Source organism: Cheilinus undulatus, linkage group 3 (assembly GCF_018320785.1).
Source record: "Cheilinus undulatus linkage group 3, ASM1832078v1, whole genome shotgun sequence".
Lineage (NCBI taxonomy): Eukaryota > Metazoa > Chordata > Actinopteri > Labriformes > Labridae > Cheilinus > Cheilinus undulatus.
In genome coordinates, this window is record NC_054867.1 from 32,762,835 (window position 1) to 32,779,305 (window position 16,471).

Consider the following 16,471-nt stretch of genomic DNA (forward strand, 5'->3'; position numbering starts at 1 on the left):
GTCCAGACTTCCTAAGTATTTTTGAAAAAGTGCATTTTGCACCCACAGACAGATCAGACACACATTTCTCCAAAGAAAATTGTCAGTTCAGTATTGGTAATGACCTTCAGTGATGAAAAGTTATTTTTACCATCATTTTAACTGATATGTCACATCCTGCAGGCTAAACACATCTGTTTACTATAAAAAGAATATAAAGAAATGTAAAAGAGATGCATTCACAATATCTTTGCTATCTAGTTTATTGTTACCTCATTTTTTTTTTTATATCCGATGACTGACAATTGTCATAGAAAAGAATCATCCACTATATCTTTCCTTCAGTGAAGATCATGTTTATGAATATGTGACTCAAAGCATACATCCTCCTCTTAAAGTGCACGCTGTATTCCTTTTAGTGTTCTTTTCTTGGTCTTTTAAGAAAATATGATTATTCTTCTAAGGGCTGTCTGCTGGTAAAAGCATTACATCTGAATTAAAAAAAAAAAACTAACTAACAAGAGCTCTTATATTCTCCCAAGCATGAAATAACAGCATTTACAGAAACTGCAATGTACTATCCTTTTAGTTTGACTGTATGGCAAAAGGAGATGATGAAAAAAATTCTTAATTCAGCCAAACATAATGTAGCTGGATGTGTGCCGAGTCTGCTGACTGAATGTGAGAAGTTTGTAAAATGCCTTCATTAATAAGGATCTTCACTGTGCATAATCAGTTAGCAGATCTGCTTCTGGCAAGCTTGAATAACATGGTTGTTTGAATGTTTAGTATTATTAAGTTTGCTTTTTTTAAATGTTAAAAGTACTTCCTACAGGAACACCTGGCAGTTTGCAGCCACATCCACCAAAAGACAAAGTGTTTGATAGGCTGGGAAGAAAAAAGTTGCGAGTTTACAGTGCCGAAAGAGAGAAGCCAGCACCATTGGGTAAAATGTGTACTGCATCTGTGATTATAGTCTTTTTTTGACTCTTTGGATATGTTAAAGTGTTTCATTCTGGTGAACAGCTCCTTCTCAAGATGTAGCACCCAGTGTCCACAGAATGAAAAACAAAACCGGAGAGATGCCCACCCCTCCATTCAATTGGCAAGAGAGTAGCGAAGGACTTCAGAGCACAACAGAAGAGCCTGAGGATCTTGAGGCAGGTGAGGCTGGCAAGAAACAGCAGGAGGAAGAGAGGAACACTTTCTAACTGGAACATTTTGTGAGAAATGTCCCTCACGACAAGAACTTTTCCTCTTCAGATGGGGTGGGTCTCGTGAGACAAGCCATAATTGATGTTTAAAGTATGCACCACAGTTACAATCATGCAACAGTCTGAGGCTTTGATGACAATTATTGCTTATATATCAAAGCTACGTTTAGTGGAACTACACACACCATCAGCATAAGAGTAAAGAAAAACATGCTGGCTGGCAGTTCCATTAGGTGCATAACGATTGCACTGATGCACACTGGTTGCAGGATATTAATGACATCATCTCCTCCCACTTGCCTGCATTGAACCTGCTGAATATAAACATGGGCCTTCAGGATTTTACAGGCCTTTTTAGAAATTCTTGTTTATGACTGTTAAACTTCGAGTAGCAAGTAAATTTGCTAAATTGTTGTAACTGTCTTAGCGCAACAAAATGCCTTGCCGAAATCTTCAATATTTCAATAAATCCACTCTTAGATGTGTTTTATTTGCGGAGGGTTATTAAAGGGATATTTTTGTATTTTTAAGTTGGGTTGTACAAGGTAATTATAGTGGCATTAGCCTCCAGGGATTTCAGTGAGCATTGCCTCTTCAAACATAACGTGTGTTCAGAAGCTAGGCTATACAGCATAGCAGATGGGTATAGTTTCTCTGCGTACTTTAGCAAGTTTCAGGTAAAAAAATGGGCTGAAACGTAATGATGGCTCAACTGACCTTTCGCTAAGTCCCGTACCCCTTGGTTACTGTTGCTACGCCTGTCAAGCCCTCACATCCGTCTAACTGAATACCTAGTTTTCCACTGTGCAAGTAGGGGGTATTCTGAAGGAAATACTATCAAACTTGTAGTGAAGTTGTTCCAAAATTCAGCTGATCCATTGACTGGAGGACAGTGCCTAAGTATTCATAGTGGACATATCTTGTCTTCTTCACATAAACCACCATGGTGATTTTATAGTTTTAAGTAAACAGCGACTGCAGTTGAGTATTTCAGCTTATGAAGAATAAGACAGTAAGGCCAGTTTTATTGAATGCTGAGTTTTAATGTGGTGTCTGATGAGAACTGCCTGCTGGTTAGTTATTTGTTGTTGTTGGTGTTTTCTCTGGAGGGTGTTTTTTAGCTGTTGTATTGTTAGTAGCTAACATTAGGCTAAGTGCTGGTTTTCATGTGTTAGATGCAGCAGCATGTATGTTGTAAGACACTATGTATCTAAGAAACAGCTGATCACGTTTTCATTGGTTTGTTTAAACAACAAACATACAGATGGATAAAATAATGACTTTTAATAGTCATTTTAACAGTCTTATTATGTGTAATCTGAGTAAACAGGCAGGCTGTAACAGGAAAACAAAAGCTGAGGCTAACTATCAGGCTTAGTTTTACAGTGCATGACTTGGGTGAGAACTCCAACAGAAATCCGTGATCCATTGGGACAAACATAGTGAAACAACAATACTCTTGTACAGCAGAGTGACTAAAGATATGATTATATTTTAATCTAATGTTGAGTTAGCTTTCAATATACGTGTGTTAACCTTAGCCATTTGTTAGCTAAATGAAATTGCAGCCACTGTTCATGCAGTCTCAGTCTTCCATACTGTTTTGTTCATGTCTCACATCTCTCGATTTTTTTGGCTTTATGAAAGTGACAAGATTGAAGATTTGAAGATCCTGTAAGCTCAGTTCTCCAGTACTCTAGTGTCTGCTGAAAGCTGATCAGGCCCCCTGTGCATAGTTATGGTTGCTAACACAGGATTGGACAGTTGCTGTTTTAGGGAGGGGCTTAGCAAAGGGTCAGTTGTATGCTATATGGATATTTTTTTTAGCCTTTTAATTTTCACTGAGAAATCCTCTGTGTTGCAATCGGAGCTTCCGCTACAGGCTCTTCTGCCTCAGCGCATCTGAACAGCTGTTTGGGTCTGCAGGTTTCTTCAGAGGAAACAACACATAACTAAGCTAAAACTAGTCATTTCAGGCCAGCTTTCTACTTCAACAGCTGACACAATGTTTTCATAAAGTATATATAATGTACTGATTGTAGCTGGTCTAAGTGTCAGTTATTAGGAGAATAAAGCAACAGTCATAAACTTACTTGGATGACACATTCCATTTACCTCTTCTGGTTTGAGTCCGTTTCTCCAATTTATCTTCAGAAAGTTTAAGAAGGTCCGTAAAACACCAGTGTTCAGTAAAACAAGGAACTCTGGTTGGGGAGTGATGCAGGCTGCAGGCGTCTGGGAGACGCTATCCTTTGATTAAAAATGTCCTAAAGAAGTGTTTTAACTAAGTATCACTAATGACAACAGTAGCACTTGTGTAGATGGGCTCACAGTTTTCACTCTTCCTGGGGGTACAGTCTGGAGCTCTCTTTTTAACCAGTCACTGACCAGTTTCTCTTTCTTTCCACTGAGTCTCCATGTAAAGATACTCCTCTGTGTCCTCCGGTTCATTGAAGTTTCCCCTCGTATTCACAGTAAACAACACATCATCATCATCACTCAAGTCAAAATTGCTCATTTTGGTGTTGTTTTAGCTGAGTAACTTCTTGTTTCCTCTGATGAAGCCCGCAGACCCAAACAGCTGTTAGGATACACTGAGGTGGTAGCCAAAGCTGGCATTGCAAAATAGTGCCAAACACAGAGGATTTCTGGGTGAAAAATAAAATGCTTAAACAATTTTGATATAGCGTACAATTGAGCCAGAATTGTTCTGTGACCCAATTTTACCTTAAACTTGCTAATTTTCTTGGAAGAACTATACCTGTCTGCTATACTGTATAGCCTAGCTCCCCCAAGTAAATCATGTTTGAAGGGGCAATGCTCACTGAAATCACTGGAGGCTACTCTTGCCAAGTACCTTGTAAAACCCAACTTCAGAAATACCAAAATATCCCATTAAGGATTTAAGAACACGGAATTGCAATAAATATCATCAACAATAACAGATTTTTCTTCAAGTACCTGCACCTGTTGTTATGAGCTCCGCAACGAGCAACAAAGATCTCAGAACTTTGGTTTTAGTCGTCATCTGCTTATGAAATCAATACATTTAGTATTTGTTCATTTTATTTGGCATGCACAAACTCAAGTGTTAATGTTTATTTGTAAATGGTGCTGTTCCCATAATTAGGAAGTAATGTGTGGAGCAGGGAAAGGATGGTTGCTAAGATAATTGGTCAAATTTGATAAAATGTTGCAGTAATTGGACAAAATGGCAATACTATGTAGAATTTGTGAGGATTAGTTGAATTTGGTTAAACAGTTGTGATCACTGCATTGGGATGCAGGGACTGTTTACCTGCTGTGTTCATCCAACACCCTGACTTTTTGCAGAAAATTTGCTAAGGCACTTGCAGAAGAAATTCTATGGCAGGGTTCAAATTTGGCGATTGATGTTCACACATGCAGCTAACCTTTTAAATATAGAAAAGTTGGTAGAGTAAAAAGGCCTAGAGTGTCAGTGTTAAAAGTGTAGACAAACAGCCAGGGATAGAACAAAAGAGAAAAATATGCATGTTGGGTGTCATGGAGGTCTCCTTTGCATGCTCTGATTTTGCCAAGTAGCTGTTTTATACTTGAGAAAAATACTTATTCCTAATTCATAAATCTGATCAGTTCGAAAAAGGGTTTGAATTTTAACAAGCCTCATTCAGTGCCGCATACACCATGGCTTTTGTTCCCTCTTTTTAAATTTTGCATAACCTACATCAAGGCCATTTGCTAATTTTTTGTAGGAGAATCCCCCCCTCCCCGCACACTTAGATCTGCAAACTCTTCAGCCAACACGGCAGACATACAACTTCAGAAGCACTGTCCTCACAAAATGAGTGCTTTTTCTCTGAAAGCTCATTTATGGATGTTTCTCCATAGCAATAAGCTCCTTTGCTGCAGTCCTGCCCACAGACACAGAGTCAGTTCATTAATGATAATGTGGCACATTAAATAAAAGTCAGAGGGACATCTCCTGGGCCCAGGGTTTGCCACACAGTGGGCAATTAGAGAAAGTGATTATACTGTTGAGAGGTTCAGATGTTCTCACTCATTCAGATAGAGGTGTCTCTTCCTCTGAGCTCAGACCTATCATTGAGTTAAAGATTTGAGTTTTTTCCACTAGCAGACATAAATAGATTAAAATTTTCATTTAAGATGAGAAAGACTTTAACTTCTTCTATGTATTCTGTATATTTAGGATATTGAAGCTCTGTTGTAGGATCTCCTTTAAACAAAACTGAAAATAAAAATTTAGATTCAGTATGCTGGCAATGTTTGTTTGCAAAATAGCTTTCTAAACCAGTCAGCTCTTTTTATGCCCCTGAGCCAGTGATAGCCATTGCTGGAGGTATTATGTTTGCATTTTGTCCATCTGCCCATTTATCTATCCGCCTGTCCGTACATCTGTTCCATTCTTGTGAACATGATGAATCAGGAACACCTTGAGAGAACTTTTTGCTCTCAAGGATGGACTGATTAAAAGTTTTTGGTCAAACATCAAAGTCACTTTGATATTTCACACAAAGTTTTGACCATTACTGAAAAGGTCATTTGCTCATTTTAACAAAATTCCCACTAAGTGTATTAAGATAAAATTTTTTAAGTAATGGCATTTTATGTTCAAAAGGTCAATCTGGATTTCAGCGTGAGATCAGCATGTCCCAGAGAAACACATCAGTTTTACCTTTTCTTCAGCATCATTACTCAGAAACAGTGAAAAGGAGATTAAAACCATGTCAAATTTTCACTAATCTGCTTTTCTCCACTTGAAACCTCGCTACAAATCTTCTGGGCTGCTAGTTTGTTAAGCTTCCTCACATTCAAATTTGCAGAAAATTTCATATTTGAAGCATTGTAAAGAGTCATGGTAACAATTTTGTCTCCAATCAGAAATAGCTTTATTGGCAGAGTATGTAAAAACCACCCTAAATGATGTTTGTTGTTTTGTCTCTGTATGAATGGTGACATCTGCAGATAGACTTGTTTTTTGAGACGTGCAGCCTGGGGGCAGTAATTGCTTATAGAGAGCTTTTATATCTTGAGTGACTATTATGCAGCAAAGTGGTGTTGTTACTACTGATCGTTGATGTTTATATTTTTAGGATTCTCATAAAGGTGTCAGCAAAGCAGAGCTATTAACAAAGGCTACAAAAATGTCAACAGGAGAAATTAATGTTGATTTTTGGCAAGCGATGGATTCCATTACAATTTTGCATATTGTTATAGTGATTTTTTTATGGGCATTTAATCAGAACTGACTTTAATTACATTAGCCATATTATGACAAAAATTAAAATGACTTTTTTCATGTGTATTTTAAACTCTGAGCCCCAAATTCTTTCATTTATAATGTGTAAATGCAACAATAATCCACACTGAAACATGTTTAAAAGAGAACTCACTCATGCATTGGTGAAAACTGCTGTTTGTGTTTCTATTTCTTTAGATGAGCGTGTCTGCAGTCCTGTCGAAGATAGATCAAAAGCTGCTCCCACACCCCCCAAGTCTGTCTCCTGTTCGATCCAGCCAGGTTTGTTTGGTGACCTGCAGGTCTGTAGCAGCTGGGAGAGTAATGAGGGGTCTGAGCCCGAGCTCACTCTGCAAGAGGTGTTCACTTTCTTATCCCAGCCACACTCGCCCAAACGAGGGCAAGGCCAGGGCGACCAGGAGAAGGAGGAGATGGGAGATGAGCAGGTTCAGAGCAGCAGACGGAGGCGGTGTGAGGCCCTACCCGAGGATGACTTCATCGGCAGTGAGAGTGATGAGGTATGTCTGCTGTCTGGGAGAGACAAATGCTGCCTGAATCTTAAAACCATTCTTGAAATGTGCCTACATACTAAAAATTCCATCTAAGGTGCCTGCTCTCTTAAAAGATATGTTTCTCTGACACGTCTGACTATAAAATATACCTTTTTCACCCTAAATACCATAAAGAAGATTTGAAAACAGGATTTTTAATCTAGCTAAATTATTTTTTGTGCTTGTGTGCTCACTCATATGTGTAACTCAGTTTCACAGCATCTCCAACAGTTCCTACAGTTTGAATGTGATTCAGTTTAGTTTCAATCACTTTTTATATCATACAATTATGATGAATGTCAGGCTTAAAAATTGTAGCATAATTTGTAGTTTGTGTATGACTTTTCTCACACATTTCTTGGTATTTCTTGCTATTCGGCATGCTTCAACTCAAAGGTCAATGAGGTTTTTTCTTTTTAGATAATTAATTAAGAGTTCTGAAGCTTATAAGAACAAGAAGTAGATTTTCTTTATGCTGAGCAGGGGAAATAAGCTTTTGAACCACAAGAAAAATATTACCATCTTCAAAGAAATGCTAATTGCTTTTACTTATTTAAAACTTAATAATAAGACTCATAATTCAAACTTAAAACCTCCATTTTATTGTGCAGCTGATTAGTTTAGCTTTAATATTTTCTTTAGGAAACGCAGTAATGTATTCAGTGCAGCAGGGTGAATACAAAACACACTTTGAAAAAGAAACTAAGAAAAAGAGGTACTGACAGTATATCTGAGACTGAGGCTTCATTCTTTATTTAGAAATCTTCCTGGTGATTTCTGTCTGATGTGAGACATACATGAAGAATGTAGGAGCGTGTCAGTACATTTCCACATAATGTTTAACCCAGTCACACCACCCTTTAACAGTACATGTCAGGCTCTTCTGTTGTGAAGAAGTAGGAATCAGACCAGTGTTATTTTAAACTGTATACTGTGTATAACAGCATCAAAGGAAATTACCTCTTCTTGTGGTGATCTCTGCAAATTGTGTGGATGCTATTTGTCCTCCTTATTCAGATTTGACAGTATTTCCTTTTTTCATAGAGACAGAATTCCATTGTGTCCATACTTACCTCTGTTGAATGTGCACGACATTTTAGTTACCTTGGCTTGAATTTAACAGTTTTTACAAGTCATAACTTATAGAGAAAGTGTTATAAGGACATTGATAAGAACAATGTGATATGCAGTCCAGACACAATGGCATAAGAACTGAGCTGTACATGTTGATGGTCTCATGATTCAATCACGATAATCAGGCCAAACTATTTGATTTGATATCATGATGCATATCAAATGCATTGTCTATTTTCTCTATTACGGCATATAGCTTTATTGATCAATGAAGACAAGTGATCTAAAAAACACAAGCTCCTAATGTCAATGTAAATGTCTTTGTAAATCTATTAGCCAAAAGGTTTGCATGAAAAATAACAGCGTTAAACACATATTGAAATAGGCTTAATAATGAAGAGTGTGATTGAAGGTTTAGTTAGGTTTTCCTTTTTTCTTAATTTATAGGTTAGCTTGTTTTCTAATACATTTTTAATGATAATGTCACTTATATAAATTAAACCACTACATCACCTCCTTCTCTTTCCCTCCCTTACTCTCACACTTCTCTGAATTAATGACAGAAATTATCTTCATATTACTGTTAGGATTTTACACCTGAGCTGAAGATATGATAGGTAGTGTCCTGTGTTATTGAAAAGATTTTTATATTTACTTAAACTAGTGTAACTTTATGGGAACTTTGTAGGCAGGTTGTGAGGCAGTGTTTAAGGATTGAGGATAGTAGATTATTCTGGGCTTTTATAGGGCCTTTATAGGGCAAGAAACCACTTCATTTGTCTTCCTTCGTGGCCTCCCCCTGACTCTCTGTGATACGATAGAGCCAGAACAATATTTCTCAGTCAGTTGAAATCACTCAACATCAAGGAAAGCTGGATCACACCATCCAGCAAATCAGCAGTGACCCTGAGTGTCTCAAACTTTCTGTTTTCTCCAGAACTTGAAAAATACACTGTTATGTTTCTTCTGGTCCCCAACAAATGGTCCTAACATCATGACTGACCACATTATATAGGTGAATAGCAGAGTTAAATGTAGGTTTTGTTTGCATAGGATTTCTATCATTTACAGTAATTTTAGCGTGAAAAATGGAGGAACCATATTTGGATATTTGCCCTTTTAGGGTTGTAAAATGTCTGTGTTTACACATATGTGACCAAAGCTGGTAAAAACTCCTGCAAGTTGTCCGACGTCATTTTTGAGTTTTTTACACATTATGAAAGCGAAGATTCCAAGTTTTCTATTGGTGTATCATACACCTTAATCTGAGCATATTTTACAAAGATATGCTCATTTGAATGTTAACTTCTAGTTCCTGCTTCTTCTGAAAAAAACAGGCTCAAAGTTTCAGGACTTCTCCTACCTTCAGGCAGGCAGGGTGATGGGCGTGAACAACAGGGCCACATTTACATAAAGTCCACCCAAACCAAGCTTCTGAATCGGACTGGTGACGCTCATCAAAATATTCCCATAGGAAATCCGCCGTCATCAAACTTTCACTGTCGAGTGATCTTGAAGTTGTCCAAAGTCTGTTGATAATTCTTGCTGCTTCTTTATCGTCTCTTCTTCTTTTCTTCGCTGCAGGGTGCATCTTGAGGCTTGTTGTTAAAGGTGATAACTAGAAACAGATGTATACGTGCCGACGGGGTTGGCGTTTGAGCCATGCGGTGTTTGATATTGTCCATCTCAATGGGCAAAACTGGGAACAATGGCAGACTGAGCAGCCAATTATCACCCTGCAGTTTCGCTTTCCCCTCCCCTCAATATCCTTGCAGCAACTGTGAGAATAGGGCATTTTAAAACACAAAATTAGCACTTTTGAATATCACATTTGTGTCACTTTTTTCATTGAATGAGTAGTTTAAATGTCGGACTTGCATAAAATGAGAAAAAACGAATAATGATAATTTTGAAGAAAACGAATTGGAATCAGTTTTTCTCAAACACCGGAATGCCAACTTGCAGGAACTTTATCTGGCTTCAGTCACATACGGCCTTTCATCTAGCAAATGATACTACAGGTGTTTTCTTGACAAATTATTTATTGTAATGTGGGATGATATTACTCTGTAGTATAGTTAGATATTGCCACAGGTTTGTTGAAAAAAATAAAGAGTGATCCAGTGTTAAATCTGAGTAATTTATAGAAGTTTTCAAGATATATATGGTAAAATAAGTATTATTTTCGCTCAGTTTTATAAATTTAAACAGCTTTATTGTACTTTGTGGGTTGTATCAGTTTTTATTTTGACAGTGAGCCTCAATTCTTCTTAAATTAATTTAGGCATTGAATATTTCTGATTTTCTTTTTTTTTTTACATTTTCTGTTGGAATTATAAAGAAAATGAGTGGTATAAATAGTAAAATATATGTGATTTTAGTCAGTTTTACAACAGTTTAACAGTTTTACTATACTCAAATGGCATAAATCAGTTATTTTTATTGAGAGCCTCATTACAGATAAATCTCACTAAGTTATTCAATATTTGTGTTCATTAAAGGTGTCCATTGGAATTATAAGATGAAACTGGTGGTACCACCATTACTCGTACAGTATTCTGCAGGTAATCCTCTCTTGCCTCCAGAAGAGGTCAAAATCTAAAGGCAACTTCACCATGTCTTGTAAAGTGAATATTTTGTATTAGTCTGTGTTTATTTTCCATTACTAGCATCTTAATATGCTTTATGGATTTTTTTTACCATCTATATATATATAGTAAAATATATATATATAGATGCATGGTAACATTGCTTCACACATGTTTGTTATCTGGTGGCAATGTTTGACGTTACCACATTTAGTGATTTCTACTTTATTGAAACATATATGATGGTGGGCATAACAAGCATAATGATAGAACAGATAAGCATCCATTTATTCCCTATTTAAATGTCTTTTTCTTTGTATTCTTCTCTTATCCTCCCTGACTTGCTCTGTATCTCAGTTTTTACTTCAGCAGACTGCACTCCCAAGTACTTCCGGGTTGACGTGCCCACACACTCATAACAAAGCAGTCGATTGGTTGAATAGCACCACATGTGATTGTCGCTACCCCAAAGACAGGAGAAGCTGTGCCATTTCAAGTAACTACCATTGAAATGCACTGAAAGCAGCTCCACTTTGAAGGAAAACTGATCATTACTTGACTATACTGATGCAGAAACACCCACATCTGCATGACAGTGAATCGTGGAAAAGATTATTTTCAACACAACAAAACTGTATCATGTCTAAAATGTTTCTCTTGTATAAACTGTTGCAAATAATGTTTCCATCTCCATCAGTCTTTACCTAAATTTCAGCTTCATATTTTTAAGGAATATTTTTTGGGGCTTTTTGCTTTTAACAAACAAAACAACTGAAGAAAGACAGGACATGTGGGGCAAGAGTGCAGGAAGACATGTACCATACAGCTCCAGGATCAGGAATTGATCCTGCTACCAGTGCATTTAGGACTGTAGTCTCTGAATATGTGCACCTGCTCTACCAGCTTAGCTAAACCAGTGCCCCCAGGTTCACATTTAAATCACAAATGCAACTTTACAAAGATTATGCTTACACTGAAATATAAGGAAAGCAACTGAGCATTAAAAAGCTGAGATTAAAAAAAAATGCGTCCAAAAAATGTAAAAATAAAATAACAATCAAAACACATTTAGAGTGTGCAGAGGACTACTTCTTCAAATTAACTAATTGAAATCAGCTACCAGCATTTGGTGTGAACTGTGTTTAGAGGATAAAGAAAAAAGCAGTCAGTTTCATTATCTGAGGGAAGAGTATGCAATTTGTTGCACTTCATTTGAAACAATCAGCAAAAAGAAGGCAATTTTTATGTTTCTAGTTTTCAATCGACAACATTTCTGTGAGATGGTCATTTTGAAAATGACTATTCTACAGAAGAGGAAATGAGAAAACCACATATATAATCTTGAGAAAATTCAAAGAAAAATGTTTCTACTCCCTCAGATAACTAGAGAGTTCAGAATTACTTAACCAAACCTCTTTACATATGTGTGTCAACAAAGAGCTGAAATATGTGTCCGTGAAAATTTTTATGGATGCTGATGTAGCAAGCCTGTAGGTGATGGAAAACCAAGCCAAGAACTATACATCATACAGTTGATTATACACTGCTGCAGATATGGTGGGATGAATGCCAGCAGGTGTTCCTACTGTACTGGAAGGACAAAGGTTGACAGAAATCTGCTACTGTCTTGTTTCAAGACTCTTAGATGATCTTTTTTTTTTTTTTTTTTTTTTTTGCTTCTAGTAGCAATGAGAAGCACAATCACACAAGCAAACAAATATGAACATGATAAAGCCTCTTGCTGATGTCTCAAAACTATTTCACTGCTATAAAATCCAAGATATAGCAAGCAAAGCTCAGGAACAGGTTAGGGGGAGGAAGACTGGAACTGCACATAGAAACATCAGCTCTGAATTTTTTTATTATAAGAAAAAAATACATCATATTTTTATGCCTTTAGGATGCTGATATTATAGTTTTGTAAGCAACACTGTATGAGTACACAACCTTATAGTTAACAAGAATTCTCAAAAGGGCAGGTTAAATATTTTCCTGTTTTTCTCAGGTGTTTGTAAAACTATGTTCAGTGTTTACCAGACCACTGATGTGCTCTATAAACAGTTTTTCCAGTGCTGTTTCTCACTGGTTTAACTTAAATCACCTGCCTCAGTTCTACTAACCTTGCAAAGCAGATGGATACACCCATCTCCATATTTCTCACTGGCAAATCCATCTTGCAAAGCTCCTGTCTAAACCGTTTGGGTCCAGTTAGAAAGTGACAGGACCAATCAGTGTTGAGGGGCAGTACTTTCAGGCGCGGTGGAGTAGTGACATGAGCAAACAACAACAAGAGGCTGGTGCAATTATGGCAGAACACATTGGTGTGGATGCTGCTAAAGCGCCAGTTTCATCAGAACTTGACGGCATTTCTTCGTTAAATGAAGAACAAAGAACAGCAGTGAGTTGTTTTCTTTTCAAAAACAAAAGTTGTGTACTGACATGTCTACAGTCGCCATGGTCCACGTTATGCAGCTCTAATAGAGTTTAGTCCTTCAGTAGGGGTGCAGGTGCAGCTAGCTGGCGACTACGTCACGTGTTTTGTTGCTCTGATTGGCCCATAAAGATGTGACAGACAGAACATCCATCCAATCACCCTCTAATTTTTTTTTTAAAGCCCTGCCATTTCCCAAACGCTGTATATTAGTGGTTTTCCAGATGTATGTGTGAAACTAATCCATCTGGTGTGTCAGGTTACAGTTCTAAAAAATAACAAAAAAAAAAAATAACTCTAAATAATAATAATAATGATAGCAATGATGACAGGGAGCTATTAGATGAAAAATACATTTGTGAATTTAAATTTAATTTTTTATTTCTCAATATTATTTTTTTGACCACAAACCATTTAAACTCTGATAAACCTCAACTGCAGTCTGTGGTGGGGCAAAGTTGTCTTGTCCCTGATTGTCCCGTCCCTGAGGCAGATGCAATGTGCAAGGAAAGGCACACTTATGGCCGATCGTTGTCATGGCACTGTTGTGGAAACCTAAGGGGATTCTGCCTTAGTGGCATACCATACCTTGATCAGGAGGAAACTAAGTTTGGTTTTAACTTGCACTAAAAAATTGAAAATGAAGGATTTTAGATCATTGATGGCTTAGTATGTCTGTTTCAGCATAATAGCATAAAAAATCCTACTTTCTGATGTCGATAAGTACCTGAAAGGAAAATGTGTAAGATTTAAAATCAGAAAGTGCTGGATACTGCTGTTTCTTGTAGTTTTATTGTATGGACTTAAATATTCCCATGATCCTATCTATACTTGAGACCTTTATTTGTACTTCAAAGGACAGAGTTATGACCATGATTAGCTCTGATCTGAATAATACCCCACTATTCGCCTTACACCTGGGGGCTCTACTTTAGATATGATAATGGATGAAACTTCCAGTGATATAACGGACATAGATAAAGTCCATTTCTACCAGTGGCTAACTATAGTGGCTACCTATAAAAGCTATTGTTTGAAAGAATTCAACCTTATGATACTACTTCATTTTTTTATCAAACATCCAGTAATATAGATATTATAAATTGTATGTCATAAATTATATTTTCTGAGATGTCAGAGTTCTGGTACCTGTTGCTCTCTTCGTGGCTGTACTATCAAAATTAAATGTCTTTAAGACCTGTGGCATGTCTGAATACATCAGGGATATGATTCTTCATAAATTAAACCTTAGATGCTGTAAACGATAATTGTTACGCTTTGCTTGTTTTTGACCGAAAATGACCATACTCATATTCAAAATTAATATTTGTATTTAAAATATTCTTTTGATCTCATATTTCATTCTTTTTTAAATCAAGATCAGCCCTGATCATAAATATCAAATGTTATCAAATGTTAATTCTTTTTTAGGAATTTAACCCTTTAAATGCCAGTGCAAGAAAACAAAAACAAAAGTAAACGTGATATTTGTAATGTAAAAAGACAAACATATTAAATACTGCATGCAAATTGGATTCCCTTGAAGGAGATTATCACAGCCGGGAATACATTAAAACTGAGCAACAATTAGGTTTTTTTTTTTTTTTGGTTAATTTTTAATTTTTAAAGGAACCCTGCATGATCAGACAAGTTTATCTTGTTGGATAGATATTTGTATCTTTAGTATGTGTACTGAAATAAAAAAAATCTCTAGATATCTGCATTTTCAGTAAATTTGAGTTTATAAACTCACCAGGAGGCCGCCATGTTTTGGTCTGCGCTGGCGCTGTGATGTCACAGTTCTGCAGCACTCTTCGCCATTTCTATGCAGTAACCGCTGTTTCAGACTGGCAGCCAGTGTTCGGACTGCATCTTAAAGACGCTGCACGTCTCACACACAGAGAATTTTAAAATTTGAGTTTTTTTTTTTTTTTAATTGCACCACTAGCATTTAGCTTTCCATCTAGACATGAAAATGATACAGAGCCATATTTACCTTGCTGTAGCAAATATTTACATTCACATCTGCAGAATATGTTTGAAATTGTTTCTTGATGAACCAGATGAAGGCCTCAAGCTAAAATGCATCTGTTTAATAAAGTTATTTCCTGAACTTCTATTTATAAAGCCTTCTGTTTTCACACAGTTCAGTTAAAGATAAATGCAGAACGAAAGCACTTCCTGTTTGTGCTTTTCAAAGTAAAAGTCCACTTTAGCATTTCTTTAGATAAACTCCCTTCGTATGTACATACTGCTTTTATTTTAAAAAGTTCCTGGCACGCTTCCACTATACACTGAATCCAGTCACTTGTAGGGAGGTTTGCTGAGGTAAAACTTAGGAGGAATGACAGAGCTTTGACAGCAGGGAGACAAAACCAACACACAGAAAACTCATGCGTGGTATGAAAGCCGTTATGGCAGCAACAGCTGCAAGCAGAAAAACTGTTTGAAAAACAGCTACTGCATAGCAGGAGCAGCCAGGAGTGCTGCGGCACTGTGAGGTCACACTACCAGTACAGACCAAAATATAGTGGTCTCCTGGTGAATTTATATGCTCAAATGTACTCAAAATGCAGATATCTGGAACATTTAGTGAGTTTTTTAGTTCAATATACATTCAAGAAATACAAATATCTATCCAACAAGATGAACTTATCTGATCATGCAGGGTTCCTTTTAAGATTTTAACAACCCCTCCCCCAATCCTGGAAATTTTAACATAACATACAGTAACATTACCATAACTTTTACAAATAAAAAAACATTGGGGTCCCTTAACTAAAAATTAAACATGAATATTCCAAAGCTGTCAAACTAATGTTAGAGTTTAAATGTCTATATTCTTAAAACTAAAAGAAAACGACATCTTTTTAGTTATGTTATATTAAATGACTTGGACATGCCACAGCATAAACACACTCAAAAAATTTAAAAAAATATATAAATGATATTTTTGTATGCTTTTATTTTGCTCCCCTCCTTACAAACATACATAAACAATTTAAGATCATACTAATGACAACAGCCTGGGGATATGATTTGAATGAAAGACTCCTATAGTGGGATTCTGCTTTTATTATGTCCTCTTGCAATTATGTTATCCCAGAGGAGCCACAGGTAAGCCTCAGCCTCTTAAAGTTATTGATATAATGATAGCTTATAAACATTTATCACTCTCGTAAGTTCGTTCATGTTTGTTGTTAGACTGACCTGCACTCACGGATGGACACACAAACTATCTCTCCTCTGTCACACAAACACACACACACCCACACCCACACACACACACACACACCCCCACACACACACCCCACTGCTCCTCTCGCCCTGTGACTGCAGCTGACGCTCTTCCTTCTTCTCTCCTGTTTTAGTGGACATTTAGGACACAAAGTGAG

The 16,471-nt window shown here is 36.8% G+C and overlaps 1 protein-coding gene across 1 annotated transcript in view; it reads left to right on the forward strand.

Moving 5' to 3' along the window:
* Nucleotides 1-16,471, forward strand: part of cfap20dc (CFAP20 domain containing) — a 64,979-nt gene that overhangs the window by 8,831 nt on the left and 39,677 nt on the right. Inside the window, exons 10-12 of the mRNA XM_041783922.1 lie at nt 815-925; nt 1,018-1,143; nt 6,631-6,950. Coding sequence (XP_041639856.1) covers nt 815-925; nt 1,018-1,143; nt 6,631-6,950 — 557 coding nt within the window. The remainder of the gene's footprint in view (nt 1-814; nt 926-1,017; nt 1,144-6,630; nt 6,951-16,471) is intronic.